At 38.9% G+C, this 23,315-nt stretch overlaps 1 protein-coding gene across 10 annotated transcripts in view; it reads right to left on the minus strand.

Moving 5' to 3' along the window:
- Positions 1 to 19,878, minus strand: part of RRAGB (Ras related GTP binding B) — a 103,977-nt gene extending 84,099 nt beyond the window's left edge. For 5 of the 10 annotated variants that reach the window (XR_009865034.1, XM_062183676.1, XM_062183675.1 and 2 more), the window contains exons 1-5: positions 19,218 to 19,844; positions 18,269 to 18,302; positions 13,332 to 13,431; positions 6,515 to 6,581; positions 4,353 to 4,575 (exon numbers count right to left, since the gene is read on the minus strand). Coding sequence is in view for 9 of the 10 variants with exons in the window: in XM_062183676.1 (XP_062039660.1) it covers positions 4,353 to 4,575; positions 6,515 to 6,581; positions 13,332 to 13,431; positions 18,269 to 18,302; positions 19,218 to 19,309 (516 nt within the window). In the remaining variant the exon portion in view is untranslated. Of the gene's footprint in view, positions 1 to 4,352; positions 4,576 to 6,514; positions 6,582 to 8,486; positions 8,571 to 13,331; positions 13,432 to 18,268; positions 18,303 to 19,217 lie in introns of all 10 variants that reach the window. The other 5 variants (XM_062183680.1, XM_062183673.1, XM_062183679.1 and 2 more) reach the window with 5 other exon arrangements.
- Between the last annotated feature and the right edge of the window lie 3,437 nt (positions 19,879 to 23,315).

Consider the following 23,315-nt stretch of genomic DNA (forward strand, 5'->3'; position numbering starts at 1 on the left):
GGGCGACAGATTCTGTCCCGGTTGCTCCTCTTCCAGTCCAGTTCTCTGCTGTGGCCCGGGAAGGCAGTGGAGGATGGCCCAAGTGCTTGGGCCCTGCACCTGCATGGGAGACCAGGAGGAAGCACCTGGCTCCTGGCTTTGGATCAGCGCAGCGCGCCAGCTGTAGCAGCCATTTGGGGGGTGAACCAACGGAAGGGAAGACCTTTCTCTCTGTCTCTCTCTCTCCCTCACTGTCTAAATCTGCCCGTCAAAAAAAAAAAGAAAGAAAGAAAGAAAGAAAGAAATGTGACAAAAATTCAGGAACCTTCTACTTCAGTGAAATTTCTGTGGTATAGTAGAGCAGGGAGATATCCCTTCTAAAATGAAGGGCAATTGTTGCAACTGCCTCTTCCTCAACTAAGAAAGAGGCACATTAAGTGGACTTCTCTGGATTTCAGAGACAATTCAATCCTCATTTGGCTGTTCCTCTGGTCCACTTACCAAGTGATCCAAAGAGTTACAAGTTTTTACTGGGCCCCAGAACTGGAGAAGTCTCCACAATGGGTCCAGGCTTCTTTGAAGGCTGTTCTGCTACTTCATCCATATGTTCCAGCAGATTCAATGGTACTTGATGTGACTGTGGCAGGTAAGAATGCTGTTTGGAGCATTTGGCAGCTCCCTATGGGTAAACTGCAGTGCATATCTTTACAACACTGAAGCAAAGCTTTACCATCCTCCAAACATAACCTTACCGTTTTTGCAAAAGAGCCTTTGGTCTATTTCTAGGCATTAGTACAGACTACACTTAATCATGGACCATGCAACCTGAGCTGCCCATCATGAATTGAGTATTATCTGACCCACCAAGCTAAAAAGTCAGCACTCCAGCACCAAAATAAAATGGTATATATGAAATTAGCTTCACACAGGCCTCAAAGGCACAAGTTAAGTTATATGAAGAAGTGGTCTAAATGCCTGTGATTCTAAATGCTGCTAAATGCCTTTTCTCTCCCAGCCTGCACTTACGGTCTCATAGAAGAAGCCAGCTGTAAACCTAGAACCTCTTTATTGGACATCCCTGAAGGAAAGTGGTAAGAGAGGAATATTTTCAATGGGCAAGATTTTAAACACCTGGTTATTCAGTCCTCTTGGGAGAAATGGCCAGATTTTGTATAAATATGAACTGATTTACAGGTTATAGCTATTTGTTTGCTGAATGGTCAGGGACTAGCAAAGAACATGACTGGAGAATTGGAGACAAGGAGACATGTCGAAGATACACACACACACGCACACACATCTTTCTGAATGGGCAATAAAAGTGAAGATATTTACCTCATGTGAACATTCACTAATGAGTGATCTTACCAGAGGAATTTTAAGAATCAAGTGTACAGAATGATCCATTCAGCCTCTTTTCCCAGTCACCCCATCACTGCCCAATGACTAAGCGAATATGGTAGCAAGGATGGAGATTATTATGCATGGGCTTAGCAACACAGACTTCCACTCACTAACTATGGCCACCACTGAGTGCCCAATTCACCAGCAGTGGAGACTAACACTGAGTCCCTGATAAGGTAACTCCTGGACTGATCAGCCAGCTACTTGGTGACAGGTTGAATATCAGTATTGGATGACTCCTTTCATGGAAAGTATAGCCTTCTCTTCTTACTGGAATATGATTTGCCTTTCCTGCATGCAATGTTTCTGCCAAAACTATCATCTGTGCACTTACAGAATGCATTTATCTATCATCACAGTTATTGTATGAAGAATTCCTTCTCAAGAATGAAGTCACTTCACAGCAAATAAAGTGAGACAATGCAGCCATGCTTTTGGAATTCACTAGTATCAACACATTCTCCAGCATCCTGAAACAGCTGGCTTGGCAGGACTCTGAAACAGTCTTTTGTGATCTCAATTACTGTATTGGAACAAACTTTTCTAGGAGGCTACATGTTCCCAGAATCAGCATCCAATATATGGTGCTTTTTCTTCCATAGTGAGGATTCATGGGTCCAGGAATCAAGGGGTGGAAATGGGAATGTTACTTACTCACTACTATCTTAGTGATCCACTATCAAAATTTCTGTTTTGTCCTGTGACCTTATATCTTGCCCTCTGCTGGCCTAGAGGTCTTAATTATAAAGACAAGAATGAGACACAGCAATGATTACATTGAACTGAAAGATTGCCACCTGGACACTTCGGGTTCCTCATGTCTCTGAATCAACTGGTAAAGAACTGAGTCAAAGGGTCATCACTGTGGTGTAGCAGGTAAAGTCACCACCTGCAGTGCCAGCATCCCATATGGGTACAGGTTCAAGTCCTGGCTACTCCACTTCTGATCCAGCTCTCTGTTATGGCCTGGGAAAGCAGTAGAAGATGGCCCAAGTGCTTGGACCCTGAACCCATGTGGGAGACCTGGAAAAACTACTGGCTCCTGGCTTTGGATCGGTGCAGCTCCAGCCACTGCAGCTATTTTGAGGAGTGAACCAGCGGATGGAAGACCTTTCTTTCCTTCTCTCCCTCTCACTGTCTGTAACTCTACCTCTCAAACAAATAAATAAAATTTAAAAAAAAAGATTAGCTCAAATGCTTGGGCCCCTACACTGCGTGGGAGACCCAAAGGAAGCTCCCAGCTCCTGGCTTCAGATCGGCACAGCTACAGCCATTGCAGCCCTCTAGTGAGTGAACCAGTGGATGGAAGACCTCTCTCTCTCTCTCTCTCTCTCTCTCTCTCGTACTCTCTCTCTCTCTAATTAACTGCCTTTCAAATAAATAAATAAATCTTTAAAAAGAAAAACAGAGTTACAGGACTGGTAAGGGTAATTTATCCTGACTACCAGAGGGAAATAGAACTGCTACTCCACAATGAAGGTAAGGAAGAGTGTTCTAGAATATGAGAGATCTCTTGATGGGGCATTCTGTTAATAGAACTATGCCCTTTGATTATAGTCAATGGAAAACTAACAACCCAATTTAAGCAGTTCTATTAATGATCTTTGGGTCACTCTATCAGGAGAAGAAATACAACTACAACTTGGATATTACTGTAGGCAAAGAGAATTCAGAACTGAAGAAAGCAGTTTAAAATATTAGCTACCACCACATGACCAGTTATACAAATGAGGACTATAATTGTCCTGAGTATTTATTTTGTTATGAATATGTGTATTCAATGTATATATGTATGTATGTGTACACACACACACATACATATACCTCCATTATCCTTTTATCAGGAATGTAAGATATAAAGACTTTATATCATAGTATTTAAGTAATATTAACTTTACACTGCAATATTTAAGTTACCAAATAGCAAGGGGAAGAATAAACACTACCCAAGGACTTAGCACTCTTCTGTGAAAATGGTTATTGCATTTTTGGTTGGATTTAAGATAGCTGCATCATAAGGGGAAGTATGACCTTGTTATAATCTTCACTTGGAGGTTAGGTATGACATCAGAAGTCCTATATGCATTCCAAGTTGATAAAGGTAGAATATAATGGTTGTTTTTATATGTTAACTTGACTAAGCTATACTACACAGACATTTTGTCAGACAATAATCCAGATGTTGCTGTAAAGGTATTGTTCAGATGAGATTAATATTTAATCCAGTAGACTTTGGGTAAAGCAGAGTACACTCCATAACGTGGGTGAGTCTTATCCAAACAGTTGAGGTTTTAAAAGACTGACTTCCTGAGGAAGAGGGGATGCTGCCCTCCAGATTACATTCTGCTCCATGCTACAACATCAACTTTTTCCTGTGTCTCCAGCCTGTCTGCCTGTCCTAAAGATTTCAGACTTGCCAGCTTCTACGACTGGCTCTAAGAGTTTCTAAAAATAATTACCTCCTTTGTGTGTGTGTATGTATGTGTGTGTATATGTGTTGCTCTCTCTTTCTCTACACACATACAACACACACATGTGCACACACGTGCACACACACATACATGACTGGTTCTGTTGCTCTAGAGAAGCCTGACTAATATACACACATGGAGGAAAATATCTGTCTTGGCTTAAATTGATATTTAGGGAGGCAATTTAACCAATTTACTTTAAAATTTCCATATCTAAATATTTAATGAAATAAAGGATATATTTTTGAAAATTAATTTTAGAATTATTTAAAGATATTAATGTATCTTTGAGGACATTTATGTGGACATTTAGAAAACAATAAGGTAATCATTCATACTGAGAAAAATGTCTTTAAGTGTGTTTTTTTTTAAGAGAAGTATAAGAACTCCATGGAATTTTTTTTTTCCTGAAAAGAATGGCACAAATTTAGCTACATCTCCACATAAAAAGTTTTTAAAGCATGTCAATCATTTGACAGTGCCTTTTCTGCTTCCTACCAGGTCCCGTTGATCCTCTTGTACCAGATCCATTTTGTGTACCAAGCAAAAGATTTTGGCATCTGGAGAGTTCTGCAGAATAGCTTCCAGGCATGATTGGTAATAGTGCATATCCTTTTCCAGTTCACGGCTCTCCACATCAAAGACATAAATCAGAACCTCCACATTTCGGAAGATGTTGTCCCTTTGGCTAGTAAAATAATTTTCCATGAAGCTGTCTTGTCTAGTAGGAAAAAAATCTTGATAGTAAGCAAGTCCTCAGTTCAATCACTTCTACTTATGATGTTTTTTTGTTGGCCTGATTAAAGCAAAAGATAATCTATGACTTCAACTTAAAGGGAAAATAATAGCAAATAGGTCTGGCCTTACCTTTCCTATTGAGCCACAAGTTGTGCTACCCTCTGCCCCTCTTCTTGTGTTCTAAATATACTGGCCTTCTCTCAGTTCTTCAAGAGTTGCATTGTTTATCCACCATGGGGCCTTTATATATTCAGTCTCTTTTGTCTCAAATGTTACCTTCTTACCTCTTCATCCAATTAACTTCTGCTTGTCTCTTCAGATTTCAGTTCAGTCTCTATTACCTCACAGAAACCACCTCTGACCTCTTTGACTTGTGCTGACCTACTCACTATAGGCTCTTATGCCAATACAGCCCTCTTATTTCCAACATTTACTACAAGTGTGATACTATACGTGCCTGTGTGTTTAATTAATGACATTTACTTCCCTAGACAGCAAGTTTCATGAAGGTAGAGAACAAATCTGTTACTGTTTCCCATTGTTTTTCATCTTTTACAGTGTTAGGTTAACAATCAACATTTTTTGACTACATATTCTATATGAAAATGACTCCAAGGCTAACTTCTAAGCAGAATGCTGCTCTTTGCTCCTTAGGCTATGTGTTGCTTCCCAAGTCCTCAATAACCAGCTAGTTAGCAGAAAACAGTAGCACTGTAGAGTTTGGAAAGATTATTAACCTACTTTTGAGTCCTGTATTTTACTATTGATTAGTTGTGTGACCTTGGGAGAATAGAAATCTCCCTGGACTACAGCTGCACTGTGTATGAAAATGAAGTTGATATTTTACTGCCAAAATTCAAGATACTTAGAAGAGTCTCTTGATACAGGTTAGAGAATTAGAAGTCATGATAATGAGGAAGGATTTGCATGGAGAGCAGGTAGACTCTAGCCATTAAGTGACTCATCTGCTAGCAAGAATGGAATCATGTTAATAGACAATTTTTTGGCTACTGTATTATTATTTCAGTAAATATTCATATTGAACAAATATTCATTAAGTAGTAATACCTAAATCTATCACATACAGAGGGCGTTGTGTAATGAGTTGGTACCATTACTATCCTTACTCTACAGATAAAGAAACTATAGCTTGTAGAATTTAAATGATCTATCCAAGACAAGACAGCCGACACAGCTGAAATAAAAACTCCAGTCTAACACTAGTGCCTATTCTCCTAACCACTATGCACTACATATACTCCTACAGCACAGGGTAGAGAGCAACACTGGCAAATGTGGAGTCTTCAAAAAATTTCTGGAAATGTGTATTATGGAAAAAAACTACTCACAGAGTTCAACATATTTAAACAAAATAAATATTTTTGATTCTATTTTCCACAAGTTTTTTGAAGTACCTTTGAAGTAAGCATAGTGAGTGTGCACTGCTGATGGTATTTTTGGTGAGTGCCTTGGTGATGAGAGGAGGGACTATCTCCTACTCTTTCAACAATGGATAATTGAGCAGAAAATATGTTCTTAGGATCTGCTCCACAGTGCTGAGATGACCTGGAGATAGTTATTGAAATAACTAAGAACAAAGCAGGATGGTATGAAAACCTTGGCAAAGGCTTCAGATCACGTGAGACAGAAATCTAATTATATCTCTGCAAAAGAGGGGATAATCTATCCCATACTACAGATATCTAGATTGTGCTTGTGGTAGTGCTACTTAAATTTATTACATATAGAGGCATTTTCACTATTACTTAAAAGTAAGAGACCTTTAACTGACAAATATTTGGTAATTTCTATCCAATGTACCTATTAAAAATGACACCTATTACTCTAGGTGTATACTGATTTTGCTGGATGCCATGATTAGTGCCATCAGCTTCCCAAACAAGTAAGCAGACGGTACTTACCCACCACAATCCCACAGGTTCAAAACCAGGTTTCCCAGAAATCGAACATGAGAATGTTCTACATCAACTGGAAAACAAACATAACAAATCTAGTAATTGTAGCATGCAAGGTGAAATTAAAATTAAGCAAAGCACTGACCCACGGAATTTAGAAGGACCAAAGTGGAGTGAAATGCTCAAAGCTACAAGAAGGTAATTTTCAGCTTGAAAGTGTGGTTTAGTGGCATGGTGAGCAATTAAACTATGCTGAGTTACAGAACTAGCTCTCATGTAAGTCATTTTACTTTTTAGTAGTTTAGTACTTAGAGCAGAAACAATCTCCAATTATAATACTAATGTTAAAATTTCAACATGTAAGACAATGACATATATACTTAACAGATCTTTCCTGCCCCACCTGCCCATATCAACTTCTCACACAATAAATAAATAAATATACAAACAACACTAACAAAAACCAAACACAGAATGTACATAAATCATAACCAAATTCCCACTGTTGATTTCTTTTTTACTTAATGACCCTACACTTTCCCATTTATTGACTCCTCTGTCCATATTCAATTCATTGCTAGTCCTTTGTATTCTCTCTCAATTCTGTTATTTATTCTGCAACCCACTACTAACATTAAGGGAGGCCCTTATCTCATGCCTACACTATTGAAATAGCTCCCTAACTGACCTCCCACCAGAAAGCCTTATTCATTTTACTTCATCTTATAGGTTCCTGTCAGGTTCATCTTCTTAACACTACTTTGAACATGTCACTCCCCATTCAATACATTTAAAATGGCTCTTCCATTCCTTTTTGGGGGCTATTCAAGGTCATTCACAATTTGGCTTCCAATCTAACTATATATTCCCCCAATGATTCAATTAAATAAAACCTTTCACTCCAGCCCAAGTTGGTTTATTCACAGTCCCCCCAAACCGCACTACCTCCCCAACTCCCAACATACCTCACATCAGGGATCGCAAACTTGCTAAGTGAGGCCTGGTCAGTAAACTTATACACAAGCAAAGTTGGCCACATATGAAAGGTAAATAGCCACTCAATGTGACAGTGGAATGGACAGCAGCTACTCAACTTTGGCTTGTTTGTCATGAAGGAATGTGGGCTCAGAATAGACAGATCTTTAAATTTTTTTCAGTAATAGTGGGAAATTAGATTTTTATAGAAACATTTACATATTTATAACTAATGCCAATTTTTCTAAAACACTACAACAGGCCAAATTATATTTACAGGCCTTATCGACCATACATTCTGCTTGTTTGCGACCTCTGCCTTACACTACACCCCCAATCCCATCCTGTACTTGCCTATTTCGTATCTGCCTGGAAAGCCCTCCCCATCTTTCTTTCAAAGTTACATTCATGTTTTAATACCCAGCCTAAATCCCACCTCCTCTTAAAAGCCCTGCTTGGCTATATCCACTTACCATAATTTCTCCCTCTAATCATTCAAACATTTATTAAGCATCTACTCTCTGCCAGGCACTAAAAATCCCAAGGAGGAATAGTGAAAATGTTTAGCCAGAAAATTTCTCAAAGTCTAGCAATTACTATCTATGTAATTTATATGATAGTTACACAGTGACTTTTTTTCTATCTTAAAGCTGTTGCTTAAATTAACTGCCATCTAACTTTTGTGCAATTTTATCTTCTCATAAACTAGATCACATGTAGCAAAGCATTATTAAAAATGTATAGGCTTTGGAATCAAAGAATCTGAGTTCAAATACCAGCTCTACCTCTCTGGGTAACCTAGGGCAAATCACTTGAGCTACAAGTATCAGTTTTTCCTTCTATTAAAAAAGAAAGGAGGGGCATAGTATTGACCTCACAGGATTACTGTGAGGACTCAATGAATTATCTATCATATATAAAGTGCCTGGCACGTAGTAGGTGCCCAAACTACTTCCCTTCTCCCCTTTACTTCCCCCTCCTTGGAAAAGGAATCAAATCTTACATGTCTTTGTATTTCCAACAGAGTCTACGAGAGAGTAGGTGCTCAAACTGCTATTAATTTGAAGACTATGTATACGGTCTAGTACTAAAAAAAAATGGAAAGAAGTGCTACTGAGAAAGGGAAAGACAATAACAAAAGAAGTGACAGGATTCAGTGACTGTGTAAATATGGGGCACATGGAATAGAAATCTGGTTTCTACTCCCATATCATGGAAATAGTTTTCATCAAGGGACCAATGGCCCCATTACCAAATCCAGTGAACTTTTTATTTTTAGTCTTTGTCTTACTCTCTGCAGCATGACACTGTTGACTACTCTCTTCTCAAAAATTTCTCTTCTCTTGGTCTCTGATATCATATCTATGAGCTCTTAGGAAGATCCTCCCTCACAAGCTCCTATTCTTCTTTCTGTCTCTTAAATGTTCTTCAAGACTCCATCCTTGGTCATCTTCTCATCTGTTTTCTGCCCCAAAGCAAGCTAATATAGTCACATTATTTTATTTACTATCTGGAGACTGATAACTCAAAAATAGGTATCTCTAGTATAAATTTCTCTCCTATCTTTTCAACTCATGTATTGTATATCTCCACATAACAAACAAGAGTTAAACAAAAGCAAAACTCACTGTATCCAAACGTAACTCACAATCTCTTTTTTCTTTCTTTCAAGCTTCTCCATTTTAGTGAATTTAACCAGTTTCCTAAGCCAAAACCTGAGTTTCATCCTTCAATCCATTCCCCCCATTTTCTAAATCTACCCGTTAATTCTATTGATTCTATCTCTTAAATATATCACAACTCCATTGGCTTCTCATCGTAATAGTACCACCACTGTAACCCAAATCAAGCTCCTGGCATTTTTTTATCTAGTCTATTAAAATAGTATCCTGACTGATCAATCTATTTCTACACTTGTCTCCCTCCAATCTATCATCCATATTACAGATATGGTAATATTTTCAAAATGCAGGTTTTTATTTCATTATTCTATAGAAAGGGAGAAAAAAAACCCACAGCTCTCTCTATAAACATGACTATATATAAATACATATATATATATATATATACATATATATAGAAGAGAAAACGCCAAAAAGATAACCTCAAAACTACTAATTGTGGTTCTCCACAAGAAGTAGGCCTAAGAATGAGAGAAGGAATAGACTGTCTAAACTTATGAAATGTTGAATTTTTTGTATTACTTTTATAATTAACATTGAAAATTAAAAATAATAAAATATAAATCAGACCACATTACATTTCTGTTTAAAATTCTCTAGGGTCTGTGCTTTACCCTCACTTCAAACTACCTAACCTGACTAAGCACTTTCTGATATAACTCCCATTTCCTGCTTCCCCTGCAGTCCCTTGGGCCTCTAGTTCTTTTGGTCTTCCTGCCCTGTAGTCATAAGGGCAACTGAAAAGAACCAAGAACAGAGCTTTAGGGAAATCATATACACTTAAGGGGCAGAAAGAAGAAAATACTGTGATGAAGCTTTAAAAAAAATGCAGGGAAGGGATGTTAAACATCAAGGAAGAAAGCCAGGATAACAGAATATTAAATAAAAGCCAAGGGAACAGAGAGTTTTGAGAAGGTAGGAAGTCTTAGAGGCGTCAACAGTGTTTGCAACTAAAATACATCAGAATCACATTTTAATTGACAAATTTGCTATTCTGACATACACATTTTAACAGTCCCCTAATAAGTTAATATCACCATTCCACATTCTTCAAATTTCAAACCACAGTAGGCTCCAAGGTTAACAAAATAAAACTGGACTTTTTCCAGCAACGACAAACTAGGAAAACACTAAAACATTAAAGTCAATGTAATATTTTATAAGAAGTACTCTTTTACTACTTTTAAAGAAAATCAGCAACTGTATAAAAAGGAAATTCAAGGAAAAAGCAATGTTTATATGGATTTTGAACTGGTCTATATAAGTTTAGCAATAGAACTCAGACCTTTTATCAGCAATGACAAATCAGCTAATGGTACACTAAAGCATTAAGGCCAACATAAGTTTTTTAGTATACTTTTACTACCTTTAACAAGGTACAGTAATAACTAAAAAAGTATTATCAATAAAGATACCACTTAAGATATTCTTAAGAGAAAAAGCCCTGTCCCATCGACAGAGCCTATTATACTAGAATCTTGAAAAAAGTAGTTGTTGAATAAATAGCCTGCTTTAATGTACAGTTTCATATAATTTACAACATTCTGCAAATGATTATGACACTTGATTATGTCAAAACTATTTTAAGCTGTTTGAATAGTTCTGACATTTTGGTTGCAAGACTATTTAGTCACAAAACTCAGAGAAATAAATCAACTCTGCTGATCAGCTACAAACAGAAACCTCATTTGGACTAGAAAAAGGTGCTAGAACAAAGTGTACAAAATTTAAAATACAAAACAAGACATCTGCCAGAAATTGTTAGACTAGGTAATCTATATAGGTGTGAGCATAGGCTGACACTCAAACTCTAAAGTTTACTAGTTGAATGAGATTAACTTCTAAGTCATACTTTCATCATCTAATAAAATTAAGTTAACGTTAGGACCAAAGCAAATACAACAGCATACTTGGAAAGGAACAGTTGTTTGGTAAACCTTAGCTAACTCCAATCTTCTGAAACCGTACAGATGGTAGGCACAGATAGTTAACTTGGAAGAAGAGAGAATTTTTAAAATCTTAGCAAATCAAGACGGAGAAAAATCTGGACAGATAAACTTTCCAGAGGCTGGCGTCAAAGATATTAACTCTAGTGACATGACAAGCCATAGAATACTATGTTGACCAAAATATTTGGCCGATATCTTAGATGAAAATTAGATGACGTACTTATCACAGATACTTAGCCCAGAGCTAGGAAGGATAGCTAAGACATCAGATGAAACACCAAACAGCTAAGATGAAAACAAGATTCCACCTTTTTTCAATAAACAAACTGAGGTTCAAAGATAGTGTGATTTATCCTGGATTTCATAATTAACAAATACCAGGTACAGCAACAGATCATCGGCTAAAAAAAATTTGATCAACTTAAGAGAAATAAAAATTTATTCTTTGATTCCTGATATCAACTGCTCAAAAAGTAGATGGCTTTATGTTTTAATAACAATACATATGGGCCAGCGCCATGGCTCACTAGGCTAATCCTCCATCTGCGGCACAAGCACTCCAGGTTCTAGTCCCGGTTGGGGCACCGGATTCTGTCCCGGTTGCTCTTTTTCCAGTCCAGCTCTCTGCTGTGGCCCGGGAAGGCAGTGGAGGATGGCCCAAGTGTTTGGGCCCTGCATCTGCATGGGAGACCAGGAGGAAGCGCCTGGCTTTGGATTGGCACAGCGTGCTGGCCTTAGCAGCCATTTTGGGGGTGAACCAACAGAAGGAAGACTTTTATCTCTGTCTCTCTCACTGTCTAACTCTGACTGTCAAAAAAAATAACAATATATATGAAATGGAATTGGGTTAACTGGGTTTTTAGTATGATTCAATATAATGAAGATAACTCTAAAATAGGAGAGTGAAGGTTATTCTATGCTAACAGCAATGTAATGTCTAGAATAAGAGATGCAACAGGCCCACTCTACCCTGATGAAGACCGCATCTGCATTTAATCTCAGAACTTCAATAAAAATGTAGGCACATTTGAGTAAGTTCTTAAAGATGCTTCAAAACTACATCAAATGAGGGATAAGCAGAGGAATTTGAAATGTTTAACTTAAGGAAGACAAGATTTGGGAAGCAAGGGATGGCTTGGATAAATTGAAATGTTAATCATCCTCTAGTATTTTGTAGAGATTTCAGAGAACAAAAACAAAACTAGCTAACAAAAATTAAAGAGAAATGAATTCAGAGCTCTACCTAAGAAATGGTTTTCTAATTATCAAAACTGCCTAAATTATGAGAGTCCATACCACATTCCAAGTACCATGAGAACAAAAATGATGTTTCCCTCTCTTCTGTATCCTAGGGTCTGGAACCCAATGCATTGCTAAAAAAACTTTTTGTCCTTAAAACAAGAGTGAGACATCTTATAAAGTATTGGGTGATTTGTTCTTAAAAGTGTACAAAATGAAAGAAAACCAGATTAGGAATATTTGAAGACCAGATAGGGTAATACCTTCTCACCCAGAAGCCAAAGACCAACACAGAATCTAGAAATGTTTGGATGCTGTACTTGGCTATGGCATTGCAGTGCAGAAATGGAAGGGTCTACCAGGATCCTAGTTTCATGGTCTTGGCAGCCATGGCAGCCTAGTGAATCAGCTAATATTCAAACACTAAAGGATAATAACATATTTCCCAGCTCAGAGCTGAAGCTTCAATGAAAACATCTATGAAGACCCAGGAAGAGAAGTCACAAAATGATCAGATTAACCCTCCTCATGTCCACACCCATAGTCAGTCTACCTTTACTGAGGACAAGGGCTAACTACTGCTTTTTTTTTTAAAAAAAAGAAAACAAATTTAGGAGATTTTATTGTTATGCTTGTTAATAGCTATGAATTTTCCTTTGAACAATAACAGTATAAAACACTCTCCCCCTACCAAACAAAGGGTCTTTATCTTTATGCAAGAAATATTGAGATAAACAATTAATTGGAAAAAGGCTTTTACTTTGTAAGCAACTTAGAAAGGAAAGAATCTTCCCAAGAGAGTAAGCACTAGTAACCAGAATTAGGTGACAACTCTCTGAAGAGGAATGCAAAAAGGGAAACATGCTCCAAAACAAATCCCTCAACTTCCGCATCCCCAAGCAACTAGCAACCAAGTGTGTTATGCAGATTATTAATAGTTAAGATCACCTGGCTTTACAAAAAGCTAAAACATCTTACTTGTTGCACCAAGGCGACGTGTGTCTCTGGCAATATAATTTGCAAAGATAATAGACCTCATGCTGGTCTTACCAGACCCACTTTTACCCATCAACAGCACCTAAGGACAAAAAGGTAAAACAGAAGGAAAAATGTTAGCCATCAAGGGCAAATAAAGTCTAAAGGGAACTAATTTTCTCCTGTATTTGATATTATACTGAAATGACAGTACCAACAACCTGGTGCAAATACTTGTAATTAACTAAACTGTTGAACACACAAAATTTCCAGGGGCCAGGCACTTGATTATGGAAGACCACACATCCTCTGGGCTACGCAACTGCAGTGAATTTGTTTTATTACTAATTCATTGTATTACTAATATGCACTATTAATATATTTAGAACTAAGAAAAATGCCATTTTGAGGAAGAAACTAAACCCTGTGTTCTCATAACCTAACATTTGTTGCCATGACCTACCTAGCAGAGGATTTCAGTTGATTTTCAGTTGAAAGCTCTTTCCTGCTCGTCAGCCTTCCACCTGTGCCCTTGATCTTATCCTTCCCACTTACTTCCACAGTCTTGTTCCATTAACTAGTCTGTCTCTCCTTGTCCTTTTCCAAAGCTTCCCATGGCCTACAGAATCAAGTCCTTAAACTACATAGTAGGCTCTCTTTGATCTAGCCTTTCTATTTCTTAGTCCTGATCTCCTGTCCCTCTAGGCCTGGAACATTCAATATCAAGCCACACTAAACTGCTTGTAGCCCCTTTGATTACTCTCAGGTCTCCAGGGAGTCCTGTCTCTATGACTGTTTTAATGCTGTATTCTCTTCGCTTCTTTCTACTTATCTTTCAAGACTTGGTTCAGAAAGCTTCTCTGGGGTAGGCATTTGACCTAGTCCACATTCCATATCAGAGTACCTGGGCTCAAGTCTTGAATCTGCTCTCCATTTGAATTTCCTGGTAAGGTGCATCCTGGGAAGCAGGCAGTTGAATCTCTACCACCCAAGTGGGTGACTCTGACTGAGTTTCCAGTTCCTGGCTTTGATCTCACCTGGCCCTGGCAGGTAAGGCATTTCAGGAGTGAAGCAATGGATGGAAGATCTCTCTCCCTCTCTCTTTCTCTTTCTCTCTCTCTCTCTTTCTCTCTCTCTCCTTTGCTATCTCTGCTTCCATGCCTTTCAAATAATTTTAAAAAAAAAGAAATTTTAAACGTAAGCTTCTCTCATTCCAATGCCCTACGGGGACTTAGGTGCATTTTTGTTTGTACCCCCACAATACTTCATTACAAGGCAGATCATAATACATTGCAGATAACTCATTTTGGTGGATCTGTTTCTCATAAGACCCTGAACTACTTGAAAATCAGAGAGTCCTCTGTGTGCCTAACATTAATCAATCAAAATATTTTCATCAAAATAATGAGCAAGCTATCAAAACAAAAGCAAGAGTTTTTTTTTTTTATTTTTTTACAGGTAGAGTTAGACAGTGAGAGAGAAAGGTCTTCCTTCCGTTGGTTCACCCCCCAAATGGCTGCTAAGGCCGGCACGCCTTGCCAATACAAAGCCAGTAGCCAGGTGCTTCCTCCTGGTCTCCCATGCGGGTGCAGGGCCCAAGCACTTGGGCCATCCTCCACTGCCTTCCCGGGCCACAGCAGAGAGCTGGACTGGAAGAGGAGCAACCGGGACTAGAACCTGGAGTGCTGGTGCTGCAGATGGAGGATTAGCCTAGTGAGCTGCAGCACCAGTCAAAGCAAAAGTTTTTAACAATGACAACTGTTCAGTGTAAAGGGTGGCCTTAAGTTAGTAAAGTCTTCTTGTCAATATCAGCATTTAACATAGAAAAATACATATGAACCATGCTGCATATTGTTGCACTAGAAGTGAACTAAGAAAAGTGGCCTTTAAAAATATTTATTTATTTATTTGTTTATTTCATAGGCAAAGTGAGACAGAGAGTGATCTTTCATTTGCTGGTTCACACCCAAATGCCCACAACAGCCAGGTTTCGTTCAGGCCAATGCCAGGAGCCAGAAATTCCATCATGGTCTCCCACATCGACTGCAGGGGTCCAAGAACTGCTTCCCAGACACATTATCAGGAAGCTTGATTGGAAGCAGAGGAGCAGAAACTGGAACCAGCACTCGGATATGGGATGCCAGCATCATAAGCAGTGGCTTAAACCACTGCACTACAAAGATGGCCTTTTAAATGACTTTTAAAAGTCCTTTCAAATCTAAAAATTATGAACTATAGTTCCAATTGCTTTATTTCTCAAACAAATAGGATATATATTATATATTTATTCCTGGGATATTTTATAAAAATTTCTAACTATAAGAAATACTCATGAAAATTACTATACTCAGGCTTGATGTAATCTAGTAACTCAACAACATAACTTTATCTCACTAAGGAAATGTTACTGAAAAGCCAATCTAAAGTTGTTTCGACTGTTTTTGTCCCTTAAGTTTTTAACTGAAAAATAGTAATTGTCCACTATGTGATGTTTTGATACATGATTACACTGGACAATGATTTAATTAATCGGATTTTTCTTCTTATTCATGTAGAAATTTCTGGGTATTTTTAGGCATTCATGTTCATATAAACTTTAGATGGACTCATCAAGAACATTCCATTAGCAAACTGGAATCACAGAACTTAGCTATTAGATGAAATTATGGCTAATAGTACATTTTTATAAAAAAATAAAGATCTTATCTCAATTGCTTAATGGAAGACTTACCCATACTAACCATGTCAGTTAATGATCTAAGAGCTCTGCAGATATTTACTCATTTAAACTTCAGAATAACTCCTTGAGATAGTAATATTATCATCATTCTACAAATAAGGAAACTGAAGCTTCAAAAGGGTTAAGAAATTTGCTTCAGATCTGTTCTCTTGGTGATTCTGCCTCAACGCCAAGATGGGGCATACTACCTACCATAAGAGCATAAAAAAAGGAATTTTATAAGAATACAAATACCTTGTGTTTTCCCACATATAGTAAGAACTAAAATTTAAAAAGAAAAAAACAAAAAAGAAGTGCCTGTTACAGTATTGCTTCAAATATATTTTTGTCAAACTATGTTTTATATCTCTGTCAAACCAATGTTCAAGAATGATTTACTACTATACTTTTAATGACTTGTGATTTTTTATTTGACAGGTAGAGTTACAGACAGTGGGAGAGAGAGACAGAGAGAAAGGTCTTTCTTCCATTGGTTCACTCCCCAAATGACCGCAGCAGTTGGAACTATGGTAATCCGAAACCAGGAGCCAGGAGCTTCCTCCTGGTCTCCCATGCGGGTGCAGGGGCCCAAGCACTTGGACCATCCTCCACTGCCCTCCCGGGCCACAGCAGAGAGCTGGACTGGAAGAGGAGCAACTGGGACTAGAACCCGGCACCCATATGGGATGCTGGCACTGAAGGCAGAGGATTAACCTAGTGTGTCACTGCACCGGCCCCTATGACCTGTGATTATTTAAAAATGTATTGGGGCCAGCGTTGTGTGGGTAGCAGGTTAAGCTGCCAAATGCAATGCTGGCATCCCATATGCATGCTGATCAGAGTATTGGCTGTTCCACTTCCAATCCAGCTTCCTGCTAATGCACCTGGGAAAGCAGTGGAAGAGGGCCATACTTGGGCCCCTGCACCCACATGGGAGACCCAGACGAAACTCCTGGCTCCTGGCTTTGGCATGGCTGAGTCCTGGCTGTTGCAGCTATTTTGGGGCCTGTCTCTCCTCTGCATCTTTCAAATAAAATAAAAAAAAATTTAAAAATGTATTATGTATAACTGAAATGTTCATCTTTTTATTTTACAATTGTTTATAGCACTTGCCTATATTCCTGCCTATATTTCCTTGTTTGAACCCTATTTGGTAAAGCATCAAGCCTTTGACTAAAAATATGATATATAGGGCTGGTTCTGTGGTATAGTGGGTTAAGCCACCTCCAGCAGCACCAGTATCCCATATGGGCAACAGTTCAAGTCATGGCTGCTCAACTTCTGATACAACTTCCTACTAAAGTTCCTGGGAAAGCAGCAACAGATAACCCAAGTCCTTGGGCTCCTGCACCCATGTGGGAGACCTGGAAGAAGCTCCTGGCTTCAGATCAGCCTAGGTCCGTCCATCGCATTTATCTGGGCAGTGAACCATTGGATAGAAGCTCTGTGTGTGTGTGTGTGTGTCTCCCTCTCTTCCTCTATAACTGCCTTTCAATAAATAATAATAAATAATAAATAAATATTTTAAAATGTTATCTGAAAAATTAAAAATAAAAGAGAGAGATAGAAAGGGAAGGAAAGAGTGAAGGAAGGAAGGGAGACAGAGGGAGAGAGGATGTAGCATTGCATTATCAGAACTGTATCTCTACTACATTGAATTTATTCTCTTTGTATTAATACCACATTAACATGAGAATTGTGTTGTAGTTATTAAACATTTGCTGTGACTCTGAGAATCCAATTTATTAATAAATTCCTGAAATTAAAATAAAATAAAAATAGAAAGCAAAAAAGGAGTTTTAAATTCCTTCTGGAGAACTCATGTAAAAACCTTATCATGGCAACATCTGAATTGAGTTAAAAATAAATGTATAGGCTACGGTCTGTGTCCTTTGTGTATATGGCTTGCACAATGTGCAGATTAATTTGTAAATTTGGAGAACAAATTCTGTATGATTTTGATAGGGTGTATAGGTATAGCAGATGGCTTAATCAACAAAAGACTTTTAAAGGACATCATATACTGTTAAATACATGAATGATACAGTCAAATTCTTAAAGTAGGAAAAGTAAATCTGATAGCAAAGAAGGAGATGAAAGTCAGGGAAACCAGAAGATTCCTGAGTAGTCCAGGAATGAGAGTATATATACACCACATATTTCCTGAATAGCAACTTCTTACCTTTACCTTCATGTTTTTGATGTACCTAACACATCTTACCTTTTTCTTCATGGCTGTGTTTGGTAGCACCCACCTGCAGATAAAAAGTAAAAGATAGAGTTTTCATGCCTTAGAAACTGAAACTGAAGAAATACAAATAAATGTGGAGATGCAAGAGAGCATCAGTTGACTACAGTTAATTATAGCTATGCTTAGGACCTCACTTCAGTGAAGTCCCTAATTTTCCTAATCATAAAACTGGCTTTATGCTCCCTAACTAATTAAAAGACCATGAGGTAGCTCCTAAGATTTACTTAGGAATGCAAATCAGCCATTAAAATTCTGGATTCTTTTTTTTTTTGAAGATTGAATTTTTCAGAATCTTAAAAATTAACCAAAGTGTTATATACAGGTGTTTTAATAAATCAAATGACATTTTCATATTCAAATCTGCCAGCTAGTTAGAAAAGAAATCAGTCCATTTTTAATATCTGGAAGTATCTTCACCCCTTGGCTGTCCTTCCAAGCCCCATTTCACTCATCAAAGCACATATAATATAAGTCTCAAAATCAGGTGCAAACTGACAGAAAACACTCTTAAGCCACTGGTCTCTGACCACAAAATGCCAATTCTCTTCCTAGCCTTCTTATCTACAACATGGTGATATCAAATATCCTTTATTGATAATCCAAAGCAATTCAGAACTGCCTCCTCAATTAGAACACCACCACCGGCCAACACCACCATCCCCACCATCCCCCATCTCCTCCATCCCCCACATCCACACAAGGAATGCTATCAGCTCAATCTCAAGGGTTGTTTCTGCCCAGTTAGCACCAGTGTGCTTTTCTGTTTAGACTTTGGTCAAAAGCATGATGCCAATCAACCTCATTGGTAAATTGAAGCAACTTATCATTGGATGGGGGGATGGGATGTTCAAATTCACAACAAGACTCTCATCAAGTAAAACATCCCCCTTCCAGATTTGACATAATGCCCTTCACCCACTCTAGCGATCCTTCTTGTTCCCCTAGTGGAGGATCCATTCTCGGCCCCAAATTTTCTTTCTCCATCTTTTTCTCAGAATCAGATTCTTCCATCTTGCAACAAGTTCTTTCCAGTCCCTTCTAAATCCGCAATATTCTTTTTTCTTGTTCAGCCTCTTAACTGCCTATTCTCATTGCTTGAGGCCCTTAGGCCTGCTCTATTCTTGCCTCCGCCTTTGTCCACTGGGGGGCCGCTTTCCCCAAGGTTACCTTTACCGCCCCGAAATTGGCCTCAAGGCACTGCCGAGACGACCAGCTCAAAGGTCAAATGATTCAGTGGTGCAAAGGAAGAGAAAGAGGATTAGGGGGAAAAGGAGTGGTGGGTTAGGGATTCGTCCCAAGTTTGGGCCTCAGGACCCAAGCTCTCAAAACCCAAAGGTCACTTCACCGCAAAGAAGTAGGGATCGCGAAGGCGGAGGCAGCAGAAAGAGCTGACCCATGCCGTAGGCACTAAGCTGTCGGCCCGCTCCTTGCAACAGTGGCTTGGCCGCCCGAGGGAATCCGCCGATGGCGGCGGTTATTATCTAACCGCCCGCCCTTCAGGAGCCCAGGTACCTCACCGCAGCAACCAGACTGCAGGCCAGCATCACGTGGGCACCTGCCGTAAACCCAGTCTGTCACGTGACTGCCGCTACCCAAGGGGCGGGTGAGCTGGGAAGAATACCATAGAGACTGTTGAGGGAAAGCCAGAGTGTCTTCTGTCGGCGTCACGTGTGTTGGCCTTTCTGTTCCAGACGCCGCCGGCTGCGTTGGACGCCGCCATCCTGCAGGCATTGTAAAAGTGGAACTGCCTGCCTCACTCTCCTCCCGGTGTTTGTCTGCCACAGAGAATTAAAGGCTACAGTTGCAATTTCGGTGCGTCCAAGTTACCGGTTTTTACTACTGTTTATCCATAACGGATTTTTTTGTCGGGAAGGCAGAGCACTCTTTGTCTTCCTGCTTTTTATGCTGAGTCCCCGTAGCCTAGCTTGTAATTAAATGAATTAATACGCCCAATCGGTTATAACTGTGTCTTCACTTACTAATTGCTCAATGAGTTATCCTTATTACAGGGAATAGGGACTCATGGAAGATTTTAGCACACACATCTATCTCCCCACTTGCTTAAAACAGCATGAGAAATATATTTCTTATTTACCATATCAAAAAGTAAATAAAGTCGAGAACTGGTAACTGAAGGACTGCTGGCTGGCGTATGCATTCTATATTCTGTACACAGACCTCTGGTATAAACGCCCTAAAGTTTTGTAAGGTGTTGCTTCTAGAAGGGGTTACAGAGGGTAGGCAGTTACAGGTCAGAGGATTAACTCTTCATCTTAAGCTTCTCTGTACTATGTATGTTTATGTAATATAAATCACGTAACTATAATAGTCATTATTTGTTATACATTACATAATATATATTACATATTTATACACACAGGAAGGGAGGGAAACTGCAAACAGGATAGTCTGCTCCCACATTTTGCATTTGCAGTCCTATATTATCCTTTCTCTACAACTGTCATGCCTAAGGAAAACTTACTCTGTTCTTATTATCCTTTCTTTAGACATATTACTCACTAATATCTTGCCGCCTCCCACCAGCTGTCCTTCAAAAGATTCCTATTCTAGCTTTCCCTATCTAGTGAAAGACCTTCAGTCCTAAAGTAAGTTGTAGCTCCAGATTTGCTGCTCTCCACACAAAGTCAGTGAGACTAACTCATTATAGTCTGTTTTCTTCAGTCTGTCCACTCCTCCCTGTACTTACTGCTGCAGTTTTTGTTCCTTCTGTCATACTCTCTGACCTAAAAACTGCAAATAATCACCTAAGTGATTTTCCTATACTAGCAGGTTCAAAGGGTTTGGGAGTGGGTGGAATAATTGTCATCAGTCATCTCACCTTCCCAAACCAGTCAATATAATCAATATGTGCTTTTTTTGTGAAGGTAGCTTTCAAATGTGTCCTCCAATCCCCACTTTCCCCTGTTTTCTTCAGCCAAATTGCTCCTTCAAAAAGCTCCTTTATAGAAATTTTCAGGCTCCTTGCTACTACTGGTTTCTTTTTCACTCCCTCAAGCTATCCAACCTCCCTATCAGCTGCTACAGTAATATATTTTCTAAATGTTTTATTATTTGAGAGGCAGAAAAACAAAGATATCTATCTATTGGTTCAGTTCCTAAATGCTCAAAACTCTAGGACTGGGCCGTGCCCATTCCAGGATCCAGGAACTCAATCCTGGTTTCCCCAGTGGATGTAAGAGATATAATTATTAGGCCACCACCACTGCCTCAAAGGTTCTGCATTGGCAAGAAGCTGGGGTTAGAAGCGGCAAGCTGGGATTGAACTGAGTTACTCGAATATGAGATGCTGGTGTCTTAACCAGTATCTTAACCACGAGGTCAAACATCTTACCCTTTGATCAATATGTTAAATTATAAAACATAGAATTGGTTTCCCTTCTTTAAAAGCCTTACATGACTTGATTTTAAGTGTGTCAGCAGGCCTGAGTTGTGGGACAGAAGGTTAAGCTGCCACGTGCAATGTCACATCCCATCTCAGAGGGCTGGTTTGAGTCTTTGCTGCTATGCTTCTGATCCACCTCCCTGCTAGTGAGCCTGGGAAAGCAGTAGAAGTTGACCCAAATATCTGTGCCCCTGCCTCCCATGTCGGGGACCTTCATGGAGTTTCCAGCTCCTAGCTCTGGACTGGCCCAGCCCTAGCTGTTGTGGCTATTTGAAGAGTGAACCAGCAGATGAAAGATCTCTGTCTCTTTGCCTTTCAAATAAATAAAATAAACATATATTTTAAGTCTGCCAACACAAGGGCATTCAATATCTGATCTTTAGCAACCTCAGCAGTCACATTTCTCTATCCAATCTCACTCTCTCAACCTTCCTAATAAACAGCTAAAAGTGCCTCAGTGTGTCAAGGGGAAGTAAGAGGGGGAATGAACAGATAAGGAGGTGAGGGAAAGATGAAGAAAAGGGGAGAAGTGGAGAAAGCAGAAGTGAAAATGAAAGAAAAGATGGGGATTAAGAAGAATAAAGAGGAGCAGGGATAAAGGGAGGGAATGGAAAAAGGGAGCGGAAAAAGATTGAAGAACTAAACGTAATTAAGGGCTGATTCTGGAGAATGGTAAATAAAACTTAACACAGTGCATACCTATGTGTAGTCTTTAAGAATCTGATTTATACCCTGGCAGCTCTGGCTACTTATTTTTATACTTTCATTTAAGAATCTTATTTAAATAGGAAATTAAAGGCATTTTATATTTTTTACCAAATTATTTTTTAACTTTTTAGTATAGGATATTTTCAGAAAGTATTGATTAAGCACTGTTACATTCATTCAGCAGATATTCAATGAGTAACCAGTCGGTGCCAGGAACTATGTTAGATCCTAAGGATACAAACATCATTTAATTTCAGGTTCCACTGCTGTTTGGATGCTTCTGTAATAACACCTCAGCTCCACCCCACACACACACACACCAGCCTTCTGTTTTTTCAGATCTCAATGCAGGTTTTTAAACACCTATCTCAGCAAGAAAAAGTAATAAGGCCCCTAACAAAAATTCCAAAAAAAAAGGGTTCCATTTATTCCCTAAATCCAATTGTGTTAGCCTCAAACATACTCTTATATTTCTACTACTCAAACTGTCACTCCTAACTTGCCTACCCTTCCTGTCTTCACGCTTGTCTTCTTTCTTTTTCCGTAGCTCACTACTACTTCCCAGAGCCTCATAGGTTCATTCTTACATCCTGCTAGGAGGCCTGTTCTCACCATTCCCATCTCTTAACTTGAAATATCATTAAATAGTTTTTTCAGTTTCCTAGAGTTCAGAATTTTAGGAATGAAAATATTATGGAGACTTTATTTGCAGCCCTGCATGTAAGAAATTTAAAATTCAGCACTCAGTGAGACAAAAAGACAAAGCTGAACAGACTGAAAAGCAACAGTTATTTTATCCATCAGAGAAATGAGCTCACAGGACAAAAACCTGCCCCCGCCCCAAATACTGGAGAAACAGATAGATACATACAGAAAATGACATTTCTCAGAGCAGAAACTTCCCTG

This window comes from Lepus europaeus, chromosome X, assembly GCF_033115175.1.
Source record: "Lepus europaeus isolate LE1 chromosome X, mLepTim1.pri, whole genome shotgun sequence".
Classification (NCBI taxonomy): domain Eukaryota; kingdom Metazoa; phylum Chordata; class Mammalia; order Lagomorpha; family Leporidae; genus Lepus; species Lepus europaeus.